The sequence below is a fragment of the Ranitomeya variabilis genome, chromosome 3 (assembly GCF_051348905.1).
Source record: "Ranitomeya variabilis isolate aRanVar5 chromosome 3, aRanVar5.hap1, whole genome shotgun sequence".
NCBI lineage: Eukaryota > Metazoa > Chordata > Amphibia > Anura > Dendrobatidae > Ranitomeya > Ranitomeya variabilis.
Window position 1 is genome coordinate 651,662,486 of NC_135234.1, and position 26,578 is coordinate 651,689,063.

General features: G+C 42.6%; 2 protein-coding genes across 8 annotated transcripts in view; both read right to left on the reverse strand.

The window, feature by feature from the left end:
• The window catches only part of ARHGAP9 (Rho GTPase activating protein 9), a 294,422-nt gene that overhangs the window by 26,897 nt on the left and 240,947 nt on the right, over positions 1 to 26,578 (reverse strand). For 3 of the 5 annotated variants that reach the window (XM_077297732.1, XM_077297730.1, XM_077297734.1), the window contains 6 exons: positions 25,492 to 25,611; positions 16,441 to 16,539; positions 16,273 to 16,350; positions 15,444 to 15,497; positions 9,478 to 9,612; positions 4,369 to 4,474 (listed from right to left, as the gene is read on the reverse strand). In XM_077297732.1, the coding sequence (XP_077153847.1) occupies positions 4,369 to 4,474; positions 9,478 to 9,612; positions 15,444 to 15,497; positions 16,273 to 16,350; positions 16,441 to 16,539; positions 25,492 to 25,611 (592 nt within the window). The remainder of the gene's footprint in view (positions 1 to 4,368; positions 4,475 to 9,477; positions 9,613 to 15,443; positions 15,498 to 16,272; positions 16,351 to 16,440; positions 16,540 to 25,491; positions 25,612 to 26,578) is intronic. The other 2 variants (XM_077297733.1, XM_077297731.1) reach the window with 1 other exon arrangement.
• Positions 17,271 to 23,494, reverse strand: LOC143816842 (uncharacterized). 3 transcript variants are annotated; one of them, XM_077297736.1, is made up of 4 exons: positions 21,958 to 23,494; positions 19,525 to 19,656; positions 18,453 to 18,671; positions 17,271 to 17,466 (listed from the first exon to the last, which is right to left on the reverse strand). In XM_077297736.1, exons 1-4 carry the CDS (start codon positions 23,351 to 23,353, stop codon positions 17,444 to 17,446), a joined length of 1,770 nt encoding a protein of 589 aa, XP_077153851.1. In that variant the 5' UTR covers positions 23,354 to 23,494; the 3' UTR covers positions 17,271 to 17,443. The 3 variants fall into 3 exon arrangements, with proteins under 3 accessions (XP_077153851.1, XP_077153852.1, XP_077153850.1); XM_077297737.1 differs by lacking the exon at positions 17,271 to 17,466 and having other exon boundaries at positions 17,872 to 18,671; positions 21,958 to 22,413; positions 23,170 to 23,494; XM_077297735.1 differs by lacking the exon at positions 17,271 to 17,466 and having other exon boundaries at positions 17,872 to 18,671.

Here is a 26,578-nt window from a genome sequence, read left to right on the forward strand (position 1 = left end):
CAGCATACACCCATGGTTCCTGTGTCCCCCAATGAGAGGCGATAGAGAAAACATGAACCAAATAAGGATTACTAACCATTCGTATGCCACGTGTTCTAAAAGAGATTCATTGTAATTGCTAACGTAAAAACTGAATTTGGCCTATTAATATATTTTAAATTGTTGATGTAAAACGGATGCTATAAGGATGTCATACAAAAGTAAAAACCTGACATATGCTGACAAACTGATAGCTTGTGGGTGACAATATGGATGAAAAATAATCTGTTCTGGATGAATCATTTTAAATTTTGTGTGAACCCAGCTTTACACTCAAGATCATAAACAAAGTTCCTTCACTTTCATTTTCAGATTCAGTGGAGGTAAAAAATCATTGCCAAATTGATTCATAGGAGTGAAAAATCAGTTCCATTTCTCTGGATGGTGCTGTTATTACAGCATGGAAGTCCTATTTAAATGAATGGGACAGTTGCAGTAATCACAGCATATAAAGCAGCTGTGTGCAAATATACCATAAGCCAGCCAGGCATAAACCATATTTACGTACATGGGTCATTTTTGGTATATGTCATTTGCACCAGTTTTATGCCTTATGATATTTTTCTACTATATGATATTGCTGATAAATTTCCCTGTGTATTTGGTTGGGAGGCGAATACCAGCCACTTTCATAAATTACAATGCACAAGTGCATAATCACCCTCGGTGGTTTCCTCCAATATATTGGATTTTTGTTATTCATGGATCGGAAAGTGTCTGTTTCTGATTTCCTGTACAGAGCAATAGCTGATTCATGTAAGCAAATGGTCAGTAACAGCTCAGGGAAGAGGTAGCACTATTCCTTGCGCCACAACTGAAGGCAGTAAATCCCAGACCAGGAGTGTAGAGGGGGATTTTCATTCTTCGTGTACGTATTAACCCCAGGATGTCATTTCCGGACTCTGACACAAGACACATTCTGGTAGCATGAGAATACATCTGAGTTGTTCTGCAGCTGGAGGGGGACCAAGCCCTTCATTCTAAATTAATATCACCTGGGCTTTTGGTTAATGGCTTCTCATTTCTAGAATCTCTGTGGGACAGTTGTGGGCGGCCAGCGTAATACGTGTTTATTTAAAAAAATACCACCATCCGGCTTAGTCATTCTTCTGATTTCAATTTTCTACTATTTCATTGCACAGATACAAAGATAATGTCTATGAATGTGAATGTATAATGTCAATGAGGCAGGTTTGGGTAGGTGCCCGCCACCGTTTTCTCTCCATCCGAGAAAAACAGTCCGATTATTCTATTCAGAGTTTGATCACAGTGGCATCAGGTTTTCTCAGAAGTGGAAAGAAAAAAATATTTTCTCCACTCACTCGATTCAGCCTGTCTGTGAAAATCGGATATCATCCAAGTGCGGTCCATGCTCTTCATGGACTCTTAGAATTGCATTGCCGATTTTGATCCGACACTCGATCCAAGGAAAAACTTGGACATGTGCACAGTCTCATAGGATATCATGGGTACCAGTGAAATCTGTGAAAACCATGCATAACACTCGTCCGATATAATCGGTCGTGTCCATGGGTCCTTTCTGTTATAAATTATAGCAGGTATGGGCGCATCTGTTTATACTATAGTGCCTATATTTGTGCCCCTTCTCCAAGAAAGCTCCCAGGTTTCTAGTAGGTGGGATGGAATGTATTCAGTGTACTCCATTATTTGCTCTCCAATTTGGAAGACTGTAAGCTCACATTTCCGGGCGAAGATGCACCCAACGGATTCCTATTTTTACAACATCCACCATAAAATGAGTCAGCTTGATAAGGTTAGATTGACACCAAGTTGGGCAACTAAGTACATTTTGCAGGACTTTTTGAAACAGAACAGCCAAAGATATGGCTTGTCATAATCAGTGGCATACCTGGTAGACTATATACCTTGTAGGATTGGGACACCTTGGTTAGCTCAGCCACTGACAAAGAGCTTCAGCTCATACAGGGTGGTGGAGGGTACGCTCATCATGGTCCGCAGGGTGCTCCTGAAGGGTGTGCGACCTTTGATTTTTTGCATTTACCCAATCTAAATAAAACTCACTATGTGTCCTACTCTGATCAGTTTTTGCAGATCGGACTCAGCCATTCAAGTGTGTGGAATTGAGAGAAAAAAAATGACTGCACTCCGTAGCATCCATGTGTTCTCAACTGTTCACTTACGCGCTTGTGTGAATGTAGCCTTCATGTAAGCTGGCCTTTAACCCTTACAACTCCTATACCTAAAACACAGCATTTGGCTAAGTACTGACTTGATGTTGCTGCGTATTACAGTTAAACAAATGGGGGGAAAAGCACAGCAACCTGGTATCATGCAAACAAGCTAAACATGTAGTTGAGATTTCCAATATCCATAAATACTAAAAAAAAATCTGCAAGAGACACTCATGTACATTTTCATAGTCCGTGGGCAATGTCGTGAAACGCAGTGATCTAACATTACACTCGGATTGCATGCACTTCGGAGACTTCGCAATCCCCAGCTTCCTGCTCAATAGTTGGCCACGGACAGCAGGCCTGTATCAGCTGGTTACTCAACTTTCCCCTTCCAAAGACAGCCCTGCCAAAATGTGATGCAGGAGCCAAGCGCTACATACCAGCAGCCGGTTCTTAAAGAGACACTTGCAATAAATACTTATTATATTTAACCTTAGAGGGGTTCTCCATTTTATTTCCACAAATGTGTTGGTGACGTGATTTTATAGCACTTACTAATATATAAGTAATATATGCTCTCCACCTTTGCTTTTTAATAAAGTCTTTTTCACAGACTGTATATCTTTCCGGTACTCATTTCTAGAATCCCAGTGTACCTGTTGTGGGCGGCTGCTAGGAGCATCATGTGACCAGACCTGCCCTTCACTCTCCACCAATTGAAAGCAGATTTTCCATGTGCAATGTTTTCCTATTGGAGGAGGCTGATGGACAGGTCTGGTCACATGATCCTTGAAGGAGGCGAAATGCCAATTACCGATGTATACTAATTGGGTCGACTAGCAAGCACTTATCCTGGAATTGATGAATATTGGTGATAAATATAAAAATGATACTCCACATTTACATTTTTATTTTTTTGGGGGGGGGTAGTTCGAAAGTAGAAATATCCTTTACGTCTATATAAAATTGTAGTTATATAAATAAAGACTGATGAGCGATCTCATGAAACATTTTGTACCGTAGCACCATATTTCCTCACATCTGTCTCTCCCTCCCAGTCAAACAGATTCTTACATTTACAGCTTGTCTTAGAGTAATAGCTGTCATTAGGTTATGGGAATATTTTGCCTGCATGTTCCATATTTTGACTGCATTTCATATATTAGGCCTATTACACCACAGCAAGTCATCCAATTCTCTCAAGTTCATAGTAATTTAGATGACTAGGGCCGTAAACAGCAGAGGTGTCCTAGGCAGTGTGCCGCTGAGGTACTCTGGTGCCATCTACAGGTTAACTGAAGATAAAAAACTATTCTAAAACTAATATGCAACTTGGCTCTTCAGAGAAGAAGAGGACTTGAACTCTATAGCGCCACTTGTTGGAAGCAGCGATCCTACAAGTCACTATCGACCCTTTAACGAGCCTTGAAATATGACTTAGGATAAAAGCCAAACCAGAATCTCAGTTTGCAGACACGGTGTTTCGGGGCATTGCCCCTCATCAGTGCAAAGTATGAGAACTGATTTGGCTAGGTGAGAGGCAGGGGACTAAGGTCTAAGGGGTAACGTTTCTCCTTCTGGAGAGTGACATGCCTGCTCTGGCGTGCCAATCTAAGGAGGCTTATTCGCCGAGCAAAACTTAAATTGCTATTAAAAAAAATACTTATTGGGAACCTGTCACCTGATTCATGCTGCCCAAATCGCAGGCATCACGACTCACAGCCTGGCTGCATGATTGCAGACAGCTATATTTTATCTGAGACGCTGAGTTGTTTTAGAGAAAACATAGTTGAAAGGTCCAGCCATAGGGATAGACGAGGCAATCACCTGAATTAGTGCAGGGCAGAGCAGGACGGGGCAGCATTGGATGAGTCTCGTCTCCGGCTATGGTCCCCAGCTGGATCTGTAAAGTATATCTTCTCTGAAATGCCAAAGTGTTTGAAAGGAAAATATACCAGTCTGCAGCCATGACAGGTTCCCTTTAATGTATCGTGTTGAAGAAATTTCCCACCAGAATCCACGTGGTACATTATGTGTGTGATTCACTTGTAGCTCTAGGAATATAATAGTGAAGTCCCCAGCTCCCCCAGCCGACCTGAGATTTGGAGAGATACATATATTTTTCTATATTTGTTTCGATTGTAATTTTACATTTTAGAAAAATCATTCGTACCTGTTTAGATGGCATATTATGTAGCTCAAGGTGTCATGGTTTGGTTCTGGGAGATTTCTCACCAGTTCTCTCATGATTTGCACTTTTTCATCGACATCAGAAATTTCTGTTCAGAAAAAAAAGGTTGATAATTTAGAGAACGTGTCATAACTAGTAAGGGAGGAGGGGGTCGTAGTTGGGAGACCTCACTAATAACAGTAATGGCGTCTTAGAATATGGCTGTAAGTTCAGTAATGAAGCCTCAATGTTGGCCTCGATATAACACAAGGACATTGGGCCATGGATTGTTGGGGGTGAACACCTATTATGTGCAGACCACCAATGTCTGGCCTCAGTGCCATGACTACACCTTGAATCAGCAATGTTTCCAATATGCAGCCACTGAGATTGTGATACTAATGTGCCCAGGTCAATTTTTGAGTTGTGTTTATATCTGTAATGCAAGGTACGGCAATGGCTATGTTCAGGTATGAATACACCGACGTTATCCTATGTAAACAGCCTTAAGACAAAACACCAATAATACTCCAAAGAAAATTGCTTTGACACGGCTAAAGTAAACATTTAAAAGTTCAGTTTATTATAAATTCAAATAAAACAATGAATAAAAGAGTCAGATACAACACCAAAAGTACAGAACACTAGGCGGGTACACCCAAAAATAAAGAAGTAAATAGTCCTGGTAAGAGCCTCACATGCAACCCCTGGACAAAGCATTTCCAAGCGAAACGAGCGTCGGGTGTTGTGGGTCCCGCTCATTGCCCTTAGTTAATTAGTTAATTATACCTCTCAGACCTGATATTACATAATAGGCTTTTGACTGTATTGCATTATCCTATACCTTTGATATACTATGTTCCGTATATATTCACAATTATGCTGCTACATTACAGGGCTTAGTGCAATATGATTCATGTTATTACCGGGAACTTGCGATTTCTATTTTATCACTATGATTGCTACTGTGTTGTGTATATTGCACATATTGAGTATCTATACGTAAAATATTTATGTGCAAATATACAATATGATAATTAACTACTATATTTGCACTTATTTAGTTATTGTGTGTACACTTAGAAAGTAATATTTCCGTGCATGTGAGGCTCTTACCAGAACCATTTACTTCTTTATTTTCAGGTGTACCCACGTAGTGTTCTGTACTTGTGGTGTTGTATCTGACTCTTTTATTCATAGTTTTATTTGAATTTATAACAAACTGAACTTTTAATTGTTTACTTTAGCCGTGTTAAAGCAATTTTCTTTGGAGTATTATAATAATAATGATAATCTTTATTTATATAGCGCCAACATATTCCGCAGCGCTTTACAGTTTAACAGTTTCAAACACAACAGTCATAAGCGACAACGTTAGTGCAGCGCCCCAGAGCCCTGGTCGTTGCAGTACTGTGGCTCCGCCACTAAGAGGAGCTATAGTACGTCTGATGGCACTGAAGGAGTTCATCTGACCAGGTATCACATACACCAATACATTTCACAGTCGGGCCTCCAGGGGGAGCTAAGGGTGCTATTTATTAGGCCACTCCTCACCACTGTGGGAAAACTGGGGGTCAGGCAGGAAGTTAGATGAGAAAGCTGACTGGGTTGGAACCAGGCAACACCTTGTGGCAGAGGGTGTTGTGGGGGAAGATTCGGTAGGGTCCCTGTCAGGGGTGGGATCCTGACAGAGGCCTGGCAACTTGAGAGAACGTCACGGGACCGTGCCTGCTCAGTATAGCGGCGGTGCCCAAGGAAGGATTAGAAGCGAGATAGATTGTGCTGAGTGAGAAACGAGATCAAAGCGACAAGGAGAAATACCAGTAGGAGTCGTGCTGTGAGACCGAGGCAACATTCTACTGAGGCGCACAACCGGCGGCCGGAACGCCGAGTAAGTATTTATAAATCTGGCTTCAAGCAATACTTCAAACCAACGGCAGGACAGTCAGTCATAGGCGGGCTGTCTCACCTATATCACCTACTAAGACATAGGGGGCAACCTGTGGAGAGGGGCGACTCTAGGGTCCCGGAAGAGCTCCGAGCCTACCCGTCATACGGGTGCCGTCCTAACCGTAACATCAGGGAGGGACGGAAGATTAGCAGAAGATCATCTAATCGAGTTGTGAGGGAACACGAGAAACAGACACAACAGTTGTGGGGACTAACCCGTAAGCACAGCAGGGGAGGACCACAACACATAGCGCTAGCAGGAAGGCACAGATTTCCACCTGTAAGGAGAACTCTGGAGGTGCCATCGGACCGGCCGGACTTGCGTAGCCTGGCGAACCGTATTCCGGACTGAGGACCCAGAGACCTTCAGTAAAGAGGTAAAGAGACTGCAACCTGGTGTCCTCGTTATTTACTGCACCGCACCACCACCACCATCCACATCTATTATTTACTGTACGCCCCTTAGCAGGGTCACGGACCGGGCCTAGCCACCGTGACAACCCCAGAGCAGAGACTCAGAGGCCCGGTACCGGGTACCCCTCGGCCCTGCGGCAGTGGGGGCGCTACATTAACAATACAATAATTAAAGCACAATAAGACGACCCTGCTCGTGAGCGCTTAGGCCATGTTCACACTTTGCGGGTTTTACCGCGGGTCCGCAGCAGTTTCCATTGCGTTTACATTTACATGTAAACCCTATGGAAACCGCAATCCGCTGTGCACGTGCTGCGGGAAAAACCGCGCAGAAACGCAGTGGTTTACATTCCGCAGCATGTCATTTCTTTGTGCAGAATCGCTGCAATTCTGCACACATAGGAATGCATTGATCCGCTAACTTCCCGCATGGGGCTGTGCCCACTATGCGGGAAGTAAGCGGATCATGTGCAGATGGTACCCGGGGTGGAGGAGAGGAGACTCTCCTCCAGGCCCTGGGAACCATATTTGTGTAAAAAAAAAGAAATAAAATAAAAAAATAATGATATACTCACCTCTCAGCGCTGCACGCGGCTGTCCAGTCTCAGTTGCTGTGCGAGCAGGACCTGCGGTGACGTCGCGGTCACATGAACGTGACGTCACGAAGGTCCTTCTCGCACAGCATCTTTGGAACCGGACCGCCGCGTGCAGCGCCGAGGAGATCGGGACGTCAGAGGGTGAGTATAAACCATTTTTGAAATTATTTTTAACATTACTATTGATGCTGCATATTGCTGTATATGCAGCATCAATAGTATAGGAGTAAACCTGCAGCGGAAACCGCAAAACAAACCGCGATAAATCTGCAGGGATAACTGCAGCGGTTTTGCCCTGCAGATTTATCAAATCCGCTGTGGGAGAACCTGCAGAGGACCCTCACTACATGTGCACATAGCCTTACAATCTACCATGAGGTGGGGAGATACAAAGCACAGGTGTGTATTTACAATGATGTATTTACAATGATGGTCCAGCCATCTTCAGGGGGTGGGGGATAGATGGAGATAGTAAATTGGGCTACACACAAGCATAAAATGACTGATTAGGGAACGTGATAGGCCGCTCTGAACAATTATGTTTTGAGGGCACGCCTAAAACTATGCAAATTGTGGATGGTCCTAATATCTTGAGGTATAGCATTCCAGAGGATTGGAGACGAGAGTGGGAGGTACGGATTAGTGCAGAGGGTGGTCGAGGCGTACTTTGTCTGCCCTGCAGTGCGCAGGCACCGGGAAAGGTCAGAGAGTCCCGGCCCCTGCGCACTGCAGTACTTTGCTCTGCCCCCAACAGGGCAGACAAAGTACGCCTGCGCCGGAGCCACAGTGTGAAGACAAGAATAGGATGCCATCGTAAGAAGATGGGAGGCCCCGGACCGCGATGCCCATCGGATCGGACCGCAGTGGGACCGCCCCTGGGTGAGTATAATCTAACCTCTTTTTCTCATCTTTTAGGATACATCGGGGGCTTATCTACAGCATTACAGAATGCTGTAGATAAGCCCCTGATGCCGGTGGGCATATCTCACCTTCGATTTTGGGGGATGACAGGTTCCATTTAAGTCTAAATTAAGGGTCTAACCTTAGTAAGATATACTTAGATTTGAGTGTTTGGGGGATAGAATTAATTTAGGAGCCCAGTCTTTGGTGTAAATTAATTTAGGAGTCTGATCTGAATTTATTTGGGGGACTGGTCTTGGGTCTAAATAATTTAGGGGCTTGGTCTGGGGTCTGAATTTATTTAAAGTAGCACTCCCGAGATTTTACATTTATTCATTTGTTTTCTTTTCTACCTCGCTAGTCCAGGTTGTTATATGCACAGTACATTTTTTAGAATACTTTCTCATCACTTCCTTATTCCATTGCCCGGTTCATTTTCATCTTCTTCTGCACCACGTGACTCACGTTCTGACCAGTCGGCTCACACAGTGACTCCTATGTGGACCAGAAGTCGCTTTCTCAATGGAAGACTATGAGAATTACATCCCGGCTAACATAGAGAAAGATACTTCGGGATGCTGTGTGATCTGGTTGGTTAGGAGTTCGATCACATTGTGCAGACGAGGATGGGAATGGTAGAAATAAACGATCAATAAGTAATTTAATACAAGCTGTGGGCAAATAAAACCTATGGCTACGGAAGTAAATAATACAAAAAAAATCTAGAGTGCTACTTTAAGGGACTGCTATCTGAATTATTCTTATTCTAATTTTTTACCTTGTTCAAACTTTTTTGTGAACAACAACAACAAGCATTTGTGATGCACTTTTCTTAAAAAGTGCAGTGATAATTAGTACCTGTGCATAACCTACAGTAACCTTTAAAAATAATTGGTAGGGGGTGCCCTAGGATAAAAAAATTATGGGATGCTACTTTAAGGGACTGGTCTCCAAATTATTTTTATTGACATTTTTACCTTGTTCAAACCATTTTACTGTGATCAACAACAACAACAACAAGCATTTGTGATGCACTTTTATTAAAGTGCAGTGATTATTAGTACCTGTGTTTAACCCACAGTAACCATTAAAAATAATTGCCAGGGGTGCCCTAGGGTAAACTTATTGTTATTATTATTATTATTATTATTATTATTATTATTAAGGTCCCTTATGCTAAAAATGTTGATAAGCCATGATAATATGTATATTTTATTGCCTGATGACGGTTATGTATAGAAAATCTACTTACGAGCCGCAGCTATAAATTCATCAAACAGACAGAAAGGGATGACAGGTTCCGGAAGTTCGCGGAAGAACATTTTCAGCGCCCCCGTGATGACATGAATATCTTCCCAATCAGGGCTGTCCAGATCCAACTTCTCCTCTGCATCATCGAAAAATATACAGTTAATAGACAAAAAATGCAGTAACCTGAGACAGACATGAGTGCTGCCGTCCTACAAGATACCCCGATAATAAGGCACTGCGCCAATGTACTGGCTGAGACAATACCCACTTCTCGTTCACTCCCAAGGCTGTATTGTGCAGTTTACATTCAGTTCTCTGTTTTTTTCACCCTTTTGGATTTTTAGTGCTATAAATCTGTGAAACCAGACAACTAAACACCATAATATCGGGTATGTTGTTGGGTATACACTAAGGGTCATTTCACAGATTTGCACAGAAATTTCTGCAGCTGAAAATCGGTTCCATTCATCTAGATGAGGTTGTTTCAACGGCAAGAACATGGATTTCTCTATGCCCCACTTAGGTCAATAGGACAATTTCAGTAATTTCTGACATCTTTTTACCCCTAAAGGTTTTTTTTTCCCACTTGAGACATTTATGGCATATCCACAGTATGGGGGATATTTATCAAACTAAATGTGCCAGAATTCGGGCACAATTTGCATAATTAAAAATGTCATTACTAGACCTTGCACCATACTTATGCAGTATAGAAATGTTCTGCTCTTTGTCTGACATGAAAGTGTGGATTCGCATAAAGGGGCGTGGCTAATGAAAAGGGGGCATGGTTCATGAAAAAGGGGTGTGGTCTAACATATGACACAGTGCGACAAAAATAATGCAACAATATTGTGCGCACATTTCTGAAATAAAGAAAGCCCTCTAAATATATGCCAGATTTATCAGCATGAACCATAATGATAAATATGGTGCATTTTAAGACTAAAGGGAACCTTGCATGTAAAAAAAAACTCTATTAACTTGCAGATATAGGGTTAAACTGCAGGTTACTAGCGTTCTGAAGCTGCCCAGCGCCCACACTGAGAGCCCCGCTGCCGGGAGGAAAGTAACTTTATTCCCCCTGACAGCTTCGGACTTTCAGTCATAGGGGTGCGGTCGGCACAGTTTCAGTCACTGCTCAGTGCATAGTGATCGGCGTTTGTAACCACGACCCGGCACTGACTGACAGCCAACTGTCAGTTTTCTTTACTGCAGACCTTCCAGCACTCTGAATGCTGAGCTCTGTATAATCCCACCCACATCACTGATTGGCAGCTTTCTTTCCACACTGTGCATAGGCAGAAAGTTTCCAATCAGTGGTAGGGGTGAGGTTAAACAGTACTCATTAATATGTAGGACTACATGGCAGGTTTACTAGCCCTCTATTGATTATTATCTCCTGCTATAAAACTGTGATTTTATCAAAACCACAGCAAGCAGCCCAGTAAGTGACACATTGCTGGAATCAGGAACTTGGTCTCAGAATAGGTGGCAAAAACCTAGTGACACATTCCCTTTAAGTTTGCACTTAAAATTTGATAGCATTGATAAATATGCCTGAACATGTCCCGTACATATAGTGGAATTATTGGAGTGCCATGTTTGCATTTATTGCATATAGGCAGAGGCTCAATTAGCTATAAGTAAAATATAGTACACATGTATGTATGCGGTAATGGGAGAATACATTGAATTAAGCGAGCAACACATCATAACGATACATAAAACAGAGATTGTTAGCTGCTCAAGAAGAAGAGGACGTTCTGACACATACAACTACGGCACAAATGTAATATTCATACACAAAGATAAATAGCCATTAAAGCATGATTGCGCTACACCACAGTCTGCTCCAACTGTGCAAACTATGGTATGTGGATGCTTTTTTATGTGGATATTTCTGTTTTTTCTATTTGTGCAATAAATATATTATTTCAGAAAATTTATTTGGAAAGGAGTGCCAAGTTCTAATTTTCTTCTTGTATATGGACTGGAACCCTACAAGAGTGCCACATAAGGCTGCTTTCACACATCAGTTTTTTGCGTTCAGGCTCAATCGGTCAAATTCTGAAAAAAAACGGATCCGGCAAAAGTATTAGCGACGGAAGGTCTCACGTTTCATCCGTTTTTTGCCAGATCTGTCGAAAATTGTTTATCCAGCGGCCAGAAAAAACAGACATAGTAGTTTTTTGTGTCCGTCAAAAAAACGGACAGCGACGGATCTGTCGCCGTCCGTCATTTGCTACAATGGAACCTTATGGCGCCGGATCCGTCAAATGACAGAATGTGGCGACGGATTCCTTTTTTTAACTGAGCATGCTCCAATTTTAGAGGATCCAATTAGCTGGATCAGCTAGTCGGATCTGTCAAAAAATCGGATCAGTCGCCTCAGTTTTTCACAATCTGCGAAGCATCCTTTTTTTTAACATTCGGCGGATTGTGCCTGATGGCAAAAAACTGATGCGTGAAATATGCCTAATGCAAACTATGGTATGTGGACAGCACAGCAACATGCATCATGAGGTATCGTAAAATACCAGTCTGGAAATCGATCCTGTATCTAAGGACTCGCTCACACTGGCGTATAAATAGGATGATTGCAGTGCAAGAAAGCATCATATTGCACTCTGACCAATGTTAGTCAAAGATTCCATGTTCATCTAAGTTTTTTCTCAGCTCGCATCGGACTGAGAAAAAAAAAATCGCAGCATGCTGCAATTGTCTACGAAAATCAGATTGCACTCGCCAATGCAAGTCAATGGGTACTAGAAAAAAATTGCATGGCTATGAACCATGCGTGTGCCGTCTGAGTTTTACATACATATCTCAAAGTAAACCTGACATTTCATCAGCCATGTACAGTAAATTCACAGCCTGAACCATCAAAATAGAATAGATAGAAAGTTGTCAGTGAGATATAATCATTGCTCCTTGTGTGCAGTTTACTTTACATGTATTTAGCTCACAAATAAAAGAAAAAAATGGTGTGAGGTGCACCCTATATTTAGTAACCAGTTAAGGAAAAGCAGACAGCTGTGAGCTGATCTTACTAATCAGGGAAGGGGACGATAAACACAGAGCTTCCCAGCCTATTAATATCAGCTCACATCTGTCTGCTTAGCCTTTACTGGTTATTAAAAAGGGGGACCCAAAAAAAAGTTACGCGGGGTCCCCCCTATTTTTAATAACCAGCAAAGGTTAAGCAGACAGCTGGAGGCTGATATTAATAGGCTGGAAAGGTCCATGGATAATGGCCCATCCCTAACCTAATAAGACCAGTCCTCAGTCACCTCAGAAATGGTGCATCCATTAGATGCGCTAATTCTGGCTTTCAGCCTCAGCTCTTTCCGATTGCCCTGGTGTGTTGGCAATCTGGGTAATGGTTTTGGAGTTGATGTCAGCTGTTTAATGTCCAATGGCATCAAGCCTAGTGACTAGTAATGGAGAGGTATCTGTTAGTCACAGACACAGAAAAGTGGTGACACCAGAAGCATAGCTAGTGTTTTGGTTCAGGGGGGCGAACTACTGAGTGGATACCAAACCAAACCAGATAACCCTGATTACAACTATGGTGGTGCACTCTAAGGGCTCATTTCCACTGGCGAGGAAAACGGACGAGTGCAATCCGATAAAAAATCGGATTGCACTCGGACCAATGTTATTCAATAGGTGTCTTTTCATTTGCGATTTTTTTTCTCAGCCGAAATCGGACTGAGAAAAAAATCGCAGCATGCTGCGATTTGCTGCGAGTCTCGGACGAGACTCGCCAATGCAAGTCAATGGGTGCGAGAGAAAAAAAGGACGGAATACGGACCATCCGTATTCCGTACGTTTTTTACGGATACATCACCATTCTGTGGCCTAGAACACTGTCCATGGTCCTGTAACTGACTGTATAAAAATAGTTGCAGAGAAAAAAAACGGATTGCATACGGATGTCATACGGATGTAAAACGGATGGTGCGATTAAAAATCGCATTGCACTCGCATTACACTCGCATGACAATCGCATGACAATCACATACGCTACATCCCTTTTTTCGGTCCAGATTACGGACCGATTTGTCTCTCGCCAGTGGAAATGAGCCCTAATAGTGGATGTAGGAGAATCTCAGCAGATGACAGCACTGTTACTAAAAATATAAAATACTCCATATAATATAATGCATCCCATAGTCCTCCATATAATATAATGCACTCCCCATGGGCCTCCATATATTATAATGTACTCCACATTGGCCTCCATACAGCATAATGCACTCCTTTGTTTAGGACAAAAGGTCAAATCCCCAACAATGTCAATTAAAGTTGATCTTTAAAGAATATCTGTCAAAAGGTTTTGAAACCTCATCTGAGAGCAGCATAATGTAAAGGCAGAGACCCTGAATACGTAACTTACTGGGCTTCTTGCCACAATTTTAATACAATCACTGTTCTGCAGCAGTTCTCTGGATGCTGAGCTCTGTATAACCCTATCCACACCATTGATGGGTAGCTTTCTGTGTACAGAGGGCATAGGCAGTATGCTGCTAATCAGTAGTGGGGGCATGATTGGAGCTGCTTTACTATATTGCAGCTGGCTTACTAGTCCTTCATTGATAATCTCCTGCTGAGAAAACAGTGATTTATCAAATCTACAGCAAACAGCAAAAAAAAAAAAAAAACCTACAGTAAGTGGTACCTCACTGGAATCTGTCTTTACGTTATGCTGCTCTCAGATTAGGTGGCAAAATAGACAGCAATTCTTTAAACATTAAAGGGGTATTCTCATATAATTAAATTGCTTTAGTTAATGAGACAACATGAAAATAAACAAGTTTGCAACTGTCTTGCATTTTTATCTGCTGTGGTTCTCTGACTGTCATAGCTTTTATCTTATATAGAGTACAGCTTGTTACCAATGAGACTGACTAAAAGAGTCTGACCAGAGTGTGCAGGCAGTAGCTACACTCCAGGCTGAAGAGTTAGCTCCTGACATTCCAGTCACCTCTTTCCAGCATATTGATTTTTTTTTAAACAGCAGTTATCTGCTCACTTTCCTTCCTAGCTCCTGACAAGCTTCTCTTATCAGTCCTGCATAATCACAATCCTCAGCCCCCAGCATCGACAATTTCCAGAACAGTTCTTCTAATCCTTGCACTCATTTTCCTGAGCCGTATGCTTGGTCAAATGCCCTGTTATTTCTATTTAAAAATATAGTGATAACAGTGTAGACTTCAGAACAAAGAAAGTTGCACAAGGAAACTAACCAGAACTGTCACTCAAAGAGCAGTGCCAGCCTTCAACAACTAGAGAGTATGTGCACACGTCTTTTTGAGGTCTGCGGATTTTTCCGCAGCGGATTTGTGAAAACCACAGGTAAAAGGCACTGCGTTTTACCTGCGGATTTCCTGCAGAATTACTGTGGATTTATTGCGGATTTTGTGTGGATTCCCCTGCGGTTTTGCACCTGCGGCTTCCTATTGTGGAGCAGGTGTAAACCGCTGCGGAATCCGCACAAAGAATTGACATGCTGCAGAATGTAAACCGCTGTGTTTCCGCGCGTTTTTTTCCGCAGCATGTGCACTGCGGATTGCGTTTCCTATAGGTTTACATTGTACTGTAAACACATGGGAAACTGCTGCGGACCCGCAGCTGCGGAAACGCTGTGGCTCCGCAGCAAAATCTGCAGCGTGTGAACATAGCCTAAGGAAATTGCAGAGCTGTGAGCTGCTCAAGAAACAATTTGAGAAAGCCCTTAATACATAAATACATTAATTTTGTATAAGTTTTTACAGGGTCGTTGACATCTTCAGGCCAACCTAAACAGCAAAAAACGTTGGTATAAAACATACAAATAGAGCAAAGCTGACAATAACTCTGTACACTTAGACACACGTATTGCAGATATTGCAGCGAGGCAGAGTGGGGTTATTGGGCATATCAGCTGGCACGTGCACAAGCTTGGCTGCGGGACATAAGAGCTACCTTGGGTGAGTTGTTCCGGAAAAAGATATCGTCCGTCTGTTGTTACTGCCCTTTCTGTAAAATAATATGTTGTCTACTGATCAATTAAGGATATTTGGTAACACAGTGAATCCCAGTTCCCACCTGGGAAAGACTGACGATACAGTCTGATTCATTTCAGTGAAGGGTCAGTTCACACTGAGTTTATTTTTCCAAAGATTTTGAAGAAGATCAAAATCTACATTAAAAACCATTGGAAAGGATATGCTCTCACAATTTATTGTGAAGATTTACATGTAGAAAAGACACCAAATCATTGACATTATGCTTTTTAATACACATTAAAAATGTGTGGAATATAATTCTTATTGGAAGAATAGCAAGCAAATTTGGAGCTTTTTCTTTTATGTGGATTTTGGTGCAAAATTGGTGTCAAAAACCACATAAAAAATCTGTGTTTGAACATGACCAAATACTCTTCGAATACTCCATCATGTGGATTTTGGAGTGGGTCTGGTTCCATATCCATGTCAAAATACTCAATGTGAACAAATCCTGAGGCCATGCTCACACATTCCGTATTTGGTCAGTATTTTACCTCAGTATTTGAAAGCCAAAACCAGAAGTGGAACAATCAGAGGAAAAGTATAATAGAAACACGTCACCACTTCTGTATTTATCACCCACTCCTGGTTTTGGCTTACCAATACTGAGGTAAAATACTGACCAAATACTGCTAGTGTGAATGTGGCCTAATAGTAAAATGTCATAAACTAAAGTCAAATGACAAGTCACAAAGCATGAAAGAACTCATTGTACTCTAGTGAACTGACCACATGAAACCACTTACCTCTGTCTACAATGAACCTCAGTTTCTGTATGATGGATAGATTTCCGTTAACCCTGTATATCCCATCAACATCCAGTCCTAGAATAGACACAAGAATAATTGTGTTACCATAATGTTTGTGTAAGTGAAAAACAAAACCATGTTGTAGGTAAAATATTTTGTAAGTACCTTTTATATTTACTGCTTCTATGCAAAGTCGCACAAACTTTGGGATTGTACTGCGCTCACGACAACAAAGAGCATCCAACCGGCAGCCAAATACTTGATCTACAGAACACAACAAGTTACACTGTGGAACGTACATCGGCTAAAAGTATATTCCTTGTGACAGATTTACTCTTTTAATTTTACATTTTTAAAATATGCACAAAGATTTTATTTATATTTATTATTTCTGACCTAGAGCACCTACAAGTGTCTTTAATTAAACAGATTCACAGCTGAATTTAAAGGGTAACTGTGCTCTCACGTTACTTTTCAGAATAAGGTGTGTGTATGAGAAATATCACCATTTCTGGCAGTGATTTATCCCACAGACAGCACAGAGGGGAATGTCTGCTTTTAGTTCACTTTTTGATTCACAGAGACAATCTGCAGCAACATGGAGGACATTATACAGCAGAGCTGAGCTGTGATGAACTAAATCAAGCTCTGATGTGTGATAAACACTTGTTCAGGGTTGTGCACAATGTTTTTCTGTCTGTCTGTTCCCATCCCTGCTCCTCACTCCTCCTCTCCCTAGAGGATAATGGACTGTGTCAGATGGCACCTGTAGTCCGTCCTCACTGAGCAAGATGGAATTGAGCTGCCTTTTTACACTGGATGACAAGTTCAGAAGGCAGGGGGAGGGGAAGAAGTGTGTGATAATTTGGGGAAGACAGATGACTTTTGAGATAAGATACATCACAATGTTTAGACTGCGGAGACCCCACCCAGCATACCCATGATCCCTCCACACATAACCCTTAAAACATACGAATAAGACAAGAACACAATAATTGATGGGTGAAGGTCGGTCACAGCTTTTATTAATTCATTTCTTATAACTGTCAACATATTTTTTAACCACTTAGAAAGGCACATAAAATTAATTAACCACGCTCGCCGCCAAATGCCCTGTTGTCAATTCACAGGCACGTCAGCCGACGAGCCGTACCCATGTGTCCTTTCTTTAAATCCCGCTGTGACTTGCATCTAAAATAAATAAAATACCAATGTTACAAAACAAACATTAAAAAGGGGAGGGAGGGTGGGAAAAGCACCTCCGGGACCCACTGAAAATGAGGGAAGGAGGGGGAGAGGAAAATAACCCAGCGTTATATAGCCCATTAACATGAAGGGGGGGGGGAAGGGATAGTGAGTCACTCATAATGATTGGCCCGCAACCATGTCAAAGCACCGCCCCCTTATAACTATTAAACTGTGTGTAGGGACAACACTCAATAACATGGAAACCAGTGAGGACAAGAGGCACCGCAGTCAGAGGCACCATTCTTATTCAGTGCGGTGCCTGCCAGACTGCGGAGACCCCACCCAGCATACCCATGATCCCTCCACACATAACCCTTAAAACATACGAATAAGACAAGAACACAATAATTGATGGGTGAAGGTCGGTCACAGCTTTTATTAATTCATTTCTTATAACTGTCAACATATTTTTTAACCACTTAGAAAGGCACATAAAATTAATTAACCACGCTCGCCGCCAAATGCCCTGTTGTCAATTCACAGGCACGTCAGCCGACGAGCCGTACCCATGTGTCCTTTCTTTAAATCCCGCCACGGAAGGATCATGTGTCCTTACACATGACTCCGACCCCCACCCATCAACAAAAGAGCCTGCTCAATTCCATCTTGTAGCCCTGATAAAAAGATATCTAGGCCAATATCTGTAAGATGTACACCATCTTGCCTTAACAGTGCTCTGTTATCCCCCTCTAATTGCTTATGTCTTATAACAACACCAAACCTTTCCCTAACAAATTTCGAAATCCGGGCATTTATTGTTCTCCTGGTGCGCTCTATAGCCATGCCGTCTCTGGCACCATGCCAGACCGACCGAGGAACTATTTCCGACCAAACAAATATAAGTTCTTGAAAGAAGCTGTGAAAACGGGATATATCTGACTTCATTATTGTTATTAACTCCGCAATTTTGTAAGAACACAAGTCATTACCGCCGGCGTGTAAAACAAGAACTACCGGACTCCTGGCTTCTTTGGAGATATCCACTATTTCAGGCAAAACTTGCGGCCACTGTAAGCCTTTTATCCCCCGCCAAGAAAAATTCAGGCCTCGAAAGCCTAGGTTCCTACCGCCTGGGCGGAATTCAGCCCTTTGACCAGCCCAAAATATGTAGGAGTGGCCTAACAGCCACACAGTTGGACTGCCCGAACCTGGAATGAAGATGACAAGATTAAATTAATAGATCAGGACGAATATACCTTGAAAAACAAGCTGATCGCCATCTGCCGATCCTTTGTACCTCTGAATCGGGCAAACCTGCTTTAGCCGCCTCTGTCGCAGCTCCAATTCGAAATGAGTGGGTACCATAGTCACGAACTGGTACCCCAGATGCTGTTAAACACTTGCCGAATAATGCTTGAAATTGATACCTAGTCAACGGCGAACCATCTAAATGAACAAGGAAAAACCTACCGAAACGTCTGACCTCTAAATAGGCGATAATTAAAAGAACAGGGCAAACTTGCCCAGAATAGCGATGCAACAAAAGCCAAGTACCTCTGCCTGCTGGGTCTGTCTTAGACTTGCGGAGGCGAAGGCGTAATGAGTCTTTAACTAGGACCACGTCGTCACACAATAAACCTCCCTCCAAACTACTCTTAGACTGAGGAACGAGCTCACTGATGCGAAGAGCTCCAAAAAAGGCTAAACCAAATGCAGCAGATAATAATAATGACTCGAAATGAGAAGAACATATCTCATTAGTTGAACATATAATGGTATGAAGGAGAGATAAGGAAATGGGGCGCCTACATTCACGACTTGGTTGCACCCGCTTCCACCCTTTCAATGCCTGTCTGATAAGAAATGTTTTAGTAACATCAACCCAACCTAACAACTGAAAATAAAAAGCTAAACCAGATAAACGTTGCTGCGCCGATGATCCAGATATACCTTTGTCTAAAAGTTGACTAATGAATTCGATTGTAACTTGTAATCTGTATTGATCAGACAAGTGTACCGGCCTCCCACGTATCAATGAACACCATTCTTCCCATGCCTTACCGTAAGACTGCCATGTTGATGGGACAACTGAAGAACGGACCAGAGGCATCAACTGTTCGCCACTGTTTCCCAAAGAGAAAGGGGGCAAGGCAAGCCCACCGGTTGAGCGCTGGGAAAACTGTTCTTGAAAACCTGCCAATCAAAATGTGGTAGCATGTCAGACAATCTGTTATCAGAGACTAAAAGTTGTTGAGCCCGAGGCCATATGTTATATTTGAGGCATAACAATGCAAGACGGCGAAGCAGACATAAGATTGGAAGGGACGTGCAAGACATAAAATTTATGCAAAGTGCGGTTTTTGGGTGTGAAGTTTGAAAAACAATCTTCTTATTAGCTAAACTGTCAAACCAAATGTCGACAGATAGAACGATTGAAAACACTTCACAGAAGGCAGGATCCTGGCAAATACCTAGAGTTCGCCAAGATGTAGGCCAGTTTTCTTTACACCATTGATCACCAAAAACCACGACAAAACCGGAAGAAACATCTGCGCTTGTAAATAACTGGAGATCCTGGCTAAAAACCTCTTTTGGCATAAAGCAAGTATGACAATTGTACGTCTGCAGGAAAGATTTCCAAACTTCCAGGTCTGCCTGCATACTCTTGGTAATACGGAGTCTATGACTAGGGTTTGACACACCTCTGGTAGCCAAAGACAGCCGGCGAGAAAAAACTCTGCCTACCGGCATGACTCTGCAGGCGAAAACTAATAAACCCAACAAAGATTGCATTTGTTGCAATGTTACCTTACGAACTGCACTAAAACCTTGAATTAAACTCAAGATTTTTTGAATTTTTTCAGATGGCAATCTAAATACCATGGAAACTGTGTCAATCTCAATGCCCAAAAATGTTAACTTTTGAACAGGACCGATTGTTTTTTCCGCAGACAACGGTATACCAAAGTCACTCGCTATTTCTTTGAATTTGTTAATTAAAATTGCACATAGATTAGAATCCTCTGGTCCCACAAAAAGAAAATCGTCCAGGTAGTGCGTAACAGCATTACAGCTTGTCTCGTAACGCACTACCCAATCCAAAAAGGAACTAAAAAGCTCAAAATAATAGCATGAGATAGAACATCCCATAGGGAGACACATATCATAGTAATACTGGTCATCTACTTGACAGCCTAACAGGTGAAAACAATCGGGATGAACCGGTAATAACCGAAAAGCAGAGTCGATATCCGCTTTTGCCAGCCAGGCTCTAGGGCCTGCCTCTCGGACCATTACTACTGCTTTATCAAATGATGCATATGCTACTGAAGAATCCTCCAGCAGTATACCATCATTAACGGAGACACCTTTAGGATAAGACAGGTGGTGAATCATTCGAAATGTGCCTGGTTCTTTTTTGGGTACAACCCCCAAAGGGGAGACCCTAAAATATGGAAAAGGCGGGGATGAAAAAGGCCCAGCCATTCTACCCAATGATACTTCTTTTGAAATTTTTTCTCTAACAACATCAGGATGGGAAGCTGCAGATTTCAAATTTTTGGAAAAAGAAATTGTACGTTGGAGTTTAAACGGAATAAAAAAGCCGAACGTAAAACCAAAACGAATTTGCCCAGCTGCATCTTTTTTATGGTACCGATTTAGCCATGGGCCCATCGCGGTTACGCTCACCGGTGTCCTTGCGATCGGTTTGCTGTGGTTTGGATGGTAATTTTCCTGCCGGACGAGTACACTTTGCGGCGGGGTGGGCCCCCCCGCACGCAGAGCATTCATGCTTGAACTTGCACAAGCCGAAAAATCGGCAATGCCCTTCATTAAAAAGCCAACAGGCTCCGGGTCTGCGTACGACCACTGAATTGGTGCCTGTTGATGTGTGTCCAGCAGTCGATGTTGGAAAGGGGGGCTGTTTCTGAGATAACATAAGGCGGAGCCAAACATCGGTGGCTTTTACCCCCCATCCTAACTCAGGTTGAATACCCAAACGCCTCCTGAACTCCTCATCATATCTCCACCAGGCCGTACCACCATATGCCCTATATGAATTGTAAATCATATCTTGATAGATGAATAGTTCAGAACAGCGTTCGGGGTGCTTTTGCCCCATAATACACCCTAATACTGCAAAAGCCTGTAACCAATTGTTTATTGTTTTTGCCACTTTTTGCTTACTCCTATCAAAAACCCTCTCAACTGGTCGTCTTTCTTTATCTACTGTGTGCTGATCTACTGAAATCAAAGACCAAATATCGAAATATTCGTTTTTCCAGATCTTAATTTTTGTTTCATCATCTACATGCGAACCAAGAGCGCTAACCCCACAATAAAAAGCATCTTTATGTACACTGGCTAGTGACTTAATTTTTAAATCCTCTTTTTCACGACAATTCACTTTTGGAATTTGATCCAACATTGCTTTAAAAACGGCCATTAAAGTAGTACTATCAGGATAATTAACGCTTGAAAATGAACACTCACCAGAACCAACAACTGGAGGAGGGACTCCCATAGATGGAGGAACTCCGGCTCCAGCAGACGAAGATGAAAAATTGAGACCTTGGCTTGAAGCCCCGGGAGGTGCACACTGCTCGACCGGGCTGTAAACCCTTGATGCTGCCTGAGACTCTCTTCTGACCCGGGCAGGTCCAATCTCTCTATCAGGACTCGCAGACTCGCTGGACATCTCATATGAAGATGATGGTGAGCGTCGCCTCGAGGACCGAGAATTAGCATATCTACGTGAACTTGATCTCCTATGTGAGTGAACCGAACGCCTCCTATGCTGGTCAGACGTACGGTGGCTACGGCGTGAATGAGGGGACGAGGAAGATGCTGAGTACGACCTACGGCGCTTACGCCTGTCGTGTCTTCTTTCGTGCGAATGTGTAACATGAGCATGGGTCACTAAGGTACTGTCATGCTGCGGTTGCGAACCTATGGGGGTAGTAATAACAGTTGGTAAACGCTGTGAATGAAGCTGAGTGTCAAATAACATTGGGGCAGATGGTGTTAAAGCTTCATAATGCTGAGGAACTTGTGCAGGGGCAGAAAAGTGTTGTAAAACCCCAGCTGCTGACACTATATCATGTACAGAAGTTACACTTTTTTGTAAGTCTTGTGAGGCAACATCTTTAGTGGATACAGGCAAAGGGTTAATCTGCTCTCGTGAGGAGCCTGAAGCCTGTGTACTATGATTTCCCCCCACAGCAATCACAGCAGGCACAGAGCTGGAATGTGGGGCTTCAGAATGAACAGCAGTAATGACAGCTGTATTACAAGGGCTGGACGGTACCTGCTGTGGCTGCCTGGGAAGGGCAGAAGGGGTTAATACTGCCTGAGGTGAATCACTCCTGCTGCAGGGCCCTGCTACTATAGCTGAGAGCTGATGTGAGGGCGGGAGTTTTGTGGGCGGGCGTCTACTCCTATCATGGCACTGTCGTGATTTTCCTGTCAGAACAGGAGAGCTCTCCCTGAGGCGTGCAGGAGGGCGGGAACGCCGTGCGGACCGCCTGCCTCCTCGCCCGTCGACTGCTGTCGTCGCCTGGTGAGTGACTACTTGTGGGTCAGAGGGTTTGACTGTGGGTGCTGTGAGGAGAATGTCTGCTGCTGGGGGTTGCGCTAAAAGCGCTCCCGCAGGGCTGGAGGGATGAGCATTGAGTCCAGCAACCAGGGACAGCCACCACTGCTCACCTTCTTTGTCAATTCTAGACCGCAGGGCCTCCAAAAGAGGGTCTGCCATGCTTCCTATCCGGACAGCACAAAAGCACCTCCGGGACCCACTGAAAATGAGGGAAGGAGGGGGAGAGGAAAATAACCCAGCGTTATATAGCCCATTAACATGAAGGGGGGGGGGAAGGGATAGTGAGTCACTCATAATGATTGGCCCGCAACCATGTCAAAGCACCGCCCCCTTATAACTATTAAACTGTGTGTAGGGACAACACTCAATAACATGGAAACCAGTGAGGACAAGAGGCACCGCAGTCAGAGGCACCATTCTTATTCAGTGCGGTGCCTGCCATTTTTATAATCGCCTGTTGTCATGACTCAGTTGTCAGGTGACCCAGGACCAGGGGCTCCTACCATGTCCCTAACACTAGGGGGCACCCTAGCTCGCCTTATTCACCGGGTTACTTCTGAAGGGGAAGATGCCAGGGCCACCAACCTTGCCTTATCTCCTGTATCCACCCACCCGTCTGTTCCCTTCCCCCTACCAGGAGAGAGGGGAGCAACCGTGCACCGCAGTACATCAACTAGACAAACAATGCAACACGTACAAGGGCAACAGAAAATACCAGGCATACAAATATTCACTAACACATAACAGAGGAATCCACCGGTGAGTGAAGGATGGGTAAAAAACAAAGTAAGAGGAGGAAAGGGAATTATCACATTTACAAACCCAAGCAACAGTCACAGATAAATCCACCAAACTCCTTCTCCTATAACTGCCAAACAACTCTCCTCCAAGCCATGCAGCATAGGCTAGCTCTGACAATGTGTTTCAGTCAGGACCCAGATTATAAAAGGGATGGGAGTGGCTAATCGAGCTCAGCTGAGAGCTCAGACTCACAGTTCTCCCAACATGGCTGACTTACCACTGTAAATAAATTAACACCATACAGTATAAAAAGAAGGTGAAGTGCTTCTTTTCAGTGCATAAGTAGGAGCAAAGCAAACAGACGCTGCAGTCCTCTGGCTCCTCTATGATGCGGTAACCCCGTGACACCTGTACTATTTATTTATGCAAAACTTGTTGAAAGTGCTGTACCTTTTTTAAAAAAAATCCTTTTTTTTTCACTTTTTGAGTACCCTATGCTTTAGAGTTTGGGAAAACATTTTAAGATGTATCTATAGTAACCTAGTTTATGAACTTATAATACTGGTTGCCCTTTTTATTATTAAAGGGCTTTTCCCACAAACAATGTACATTTTAATTAATAGATCTTGAAATAAAAATAATTTCCACAATTGGATGTGTTAGAAAATAATGTTCCTGTGCTGAGATAATCTTATAAATGTGCCCCTGCTGTGTACTGTGTAATGGCTGTGTCTGACCGTACAGGGACATGGTCTGATCATACCACAGCTCTTGGGCAGGGAGGACGCAAAAGAGTATACAGACATTACAGCAGGGGATCACAGCTGACAAACATTTGACTGCCTGTTTTTAAGCAATGTTTTACCTCACAGAAAGAATCAGCTGTGATCCCATGCTGTCCTGTCTGTATACTCTCTTGTTTCCTCCCCTGCCCAGGAGCTATAGTATGATCAGACCATGTCCCTGTACAGTCAGACACAGCCATTACACAGTATACAGCAGGGCACATTTATAAGATTATCTCAGCACAGAAAAAAAAATTTTAAACACATCTAATTGTGAAACGTATTAGTCAAAGATCTATTAATTAAAATATTAATTCAAATTAACTTAACATTCCCTTTAAGGCAGTTATGCCGACAAAATGGGTGCTCACTGGATGCTCATAGTGCACATTATCCTCTGTAAATATGAAAGATTTGTGCATTTTAATTACAGTAAATTATCAATTACATGAGATATTTCATCTTTTTCTATGAAAATGATTCTGATCCAACTTGTCTACCACATTTTGATCAAGTAATGATATTAATATACAGTGAGCTGCTACTTTATGAGTTGTGCATCATATGTTTGCATCCAAGTGTGTCTGTCATCAGATTTCAGCATACAAATAGTAATTATTATGAAACAGTCCTTTTAGACCTGATGAGACTGGTGTACTTACTTTAAAATGAATGTAATAATGGCTATATAATACTGATATTAAGATGAGCAATTTATGAGTCCAGCTATACAACAAAATAGCTCATGAGTTCAAATTTATTCAGTCTCCACTCACCCAGCCTCACTGGCAGCTGCAGCTTGCACTGAGCAGTGTGAGATCTCAGCAGAAGGAGGGACACTGAGGAGCTATCAATCAAGCATACATTTTTCCTAATTAACTTGAGATGATTCATTTACAAACTAACCTTTAATAAGACCTTTCTCTTGTAAGGTCTGGAGAGAAGGCCTCTTAAGTAACATCTTCTTTAGCCGATGTTTTACCTTTTTTTTATCCACACCGCCAACATTATTGCTCACCCAGGATACTGCAGAAGAAACATCAGGCATATGAGTACATGAAAATAATAAGAAAGTTCAGGTTATGCACCAAAAGTATTATCATCATTTGTAACCTACAGTATTTATAAGAAAATAATAAATCAGAAAGTTATGAAAAATCTATTTGAGGAGGGGCTTGGCCATTCCCATACAGTGCGCACTACTGAACAACCACAAAGAGAGTCTGTTCAGTGGATACAATGGCACTCTAGATTATGTCATTAGGGAGTCTAAAAACATTTCAAGACAGCATCTCCAATAATTAAAGCAATTTTAGTAGAAATGTATGAAGCATCTACATTTTTTGCCAGCTGGGCCAGGAGACTTGGATAGCCGTGCATGCCCCATCTCATAGAACGTTCTTAGACGAGCTCACCATCACTTTACAGATGAACTGAAGGAGGATGTTAAAAGAATGTAAATATTTCGAAAAAACACTTAAAGGGATGTTCCACTACTGTTATATTGATGATCTATCCAAAGGGGGTGGGCAATGGTGGCTCTGCAGTTCCCGGCAGTGGCCACTACAAAGTTGATGGAGCTGCACTGGTCAGTTCTGCAACTGCTAACATCCGTCCTTCACCGGCAATGACTACGGCTTATCGGTGGTGGATCTGGGTGTCAGATACTCACCAATCTGATATTGATGACTCCTTCTAGGGATAAATCATCAATACAAACAAAAGTAATGGAGCAATCCTTTAATTATTGAAGGTAAAAAAAAATCCCTATTAGGCCGTGTTCCCATGATGAGTATTTGCCGCTACGTATTTTCACTGCATCAAAAACACAGAATCTTACACTTCCCGCAAAGTGGATGGGATTTATAGAAATCTCCTGCCCACTGTGATTTTTTTTAACTCAGTGTAAACTGTCCTGCGGTGCGAGTTTCAAATCCGCAACATGCCAACGTCTCTTGCGCGTACGCTGAGTTTTATGTGCACATTTTCCCCA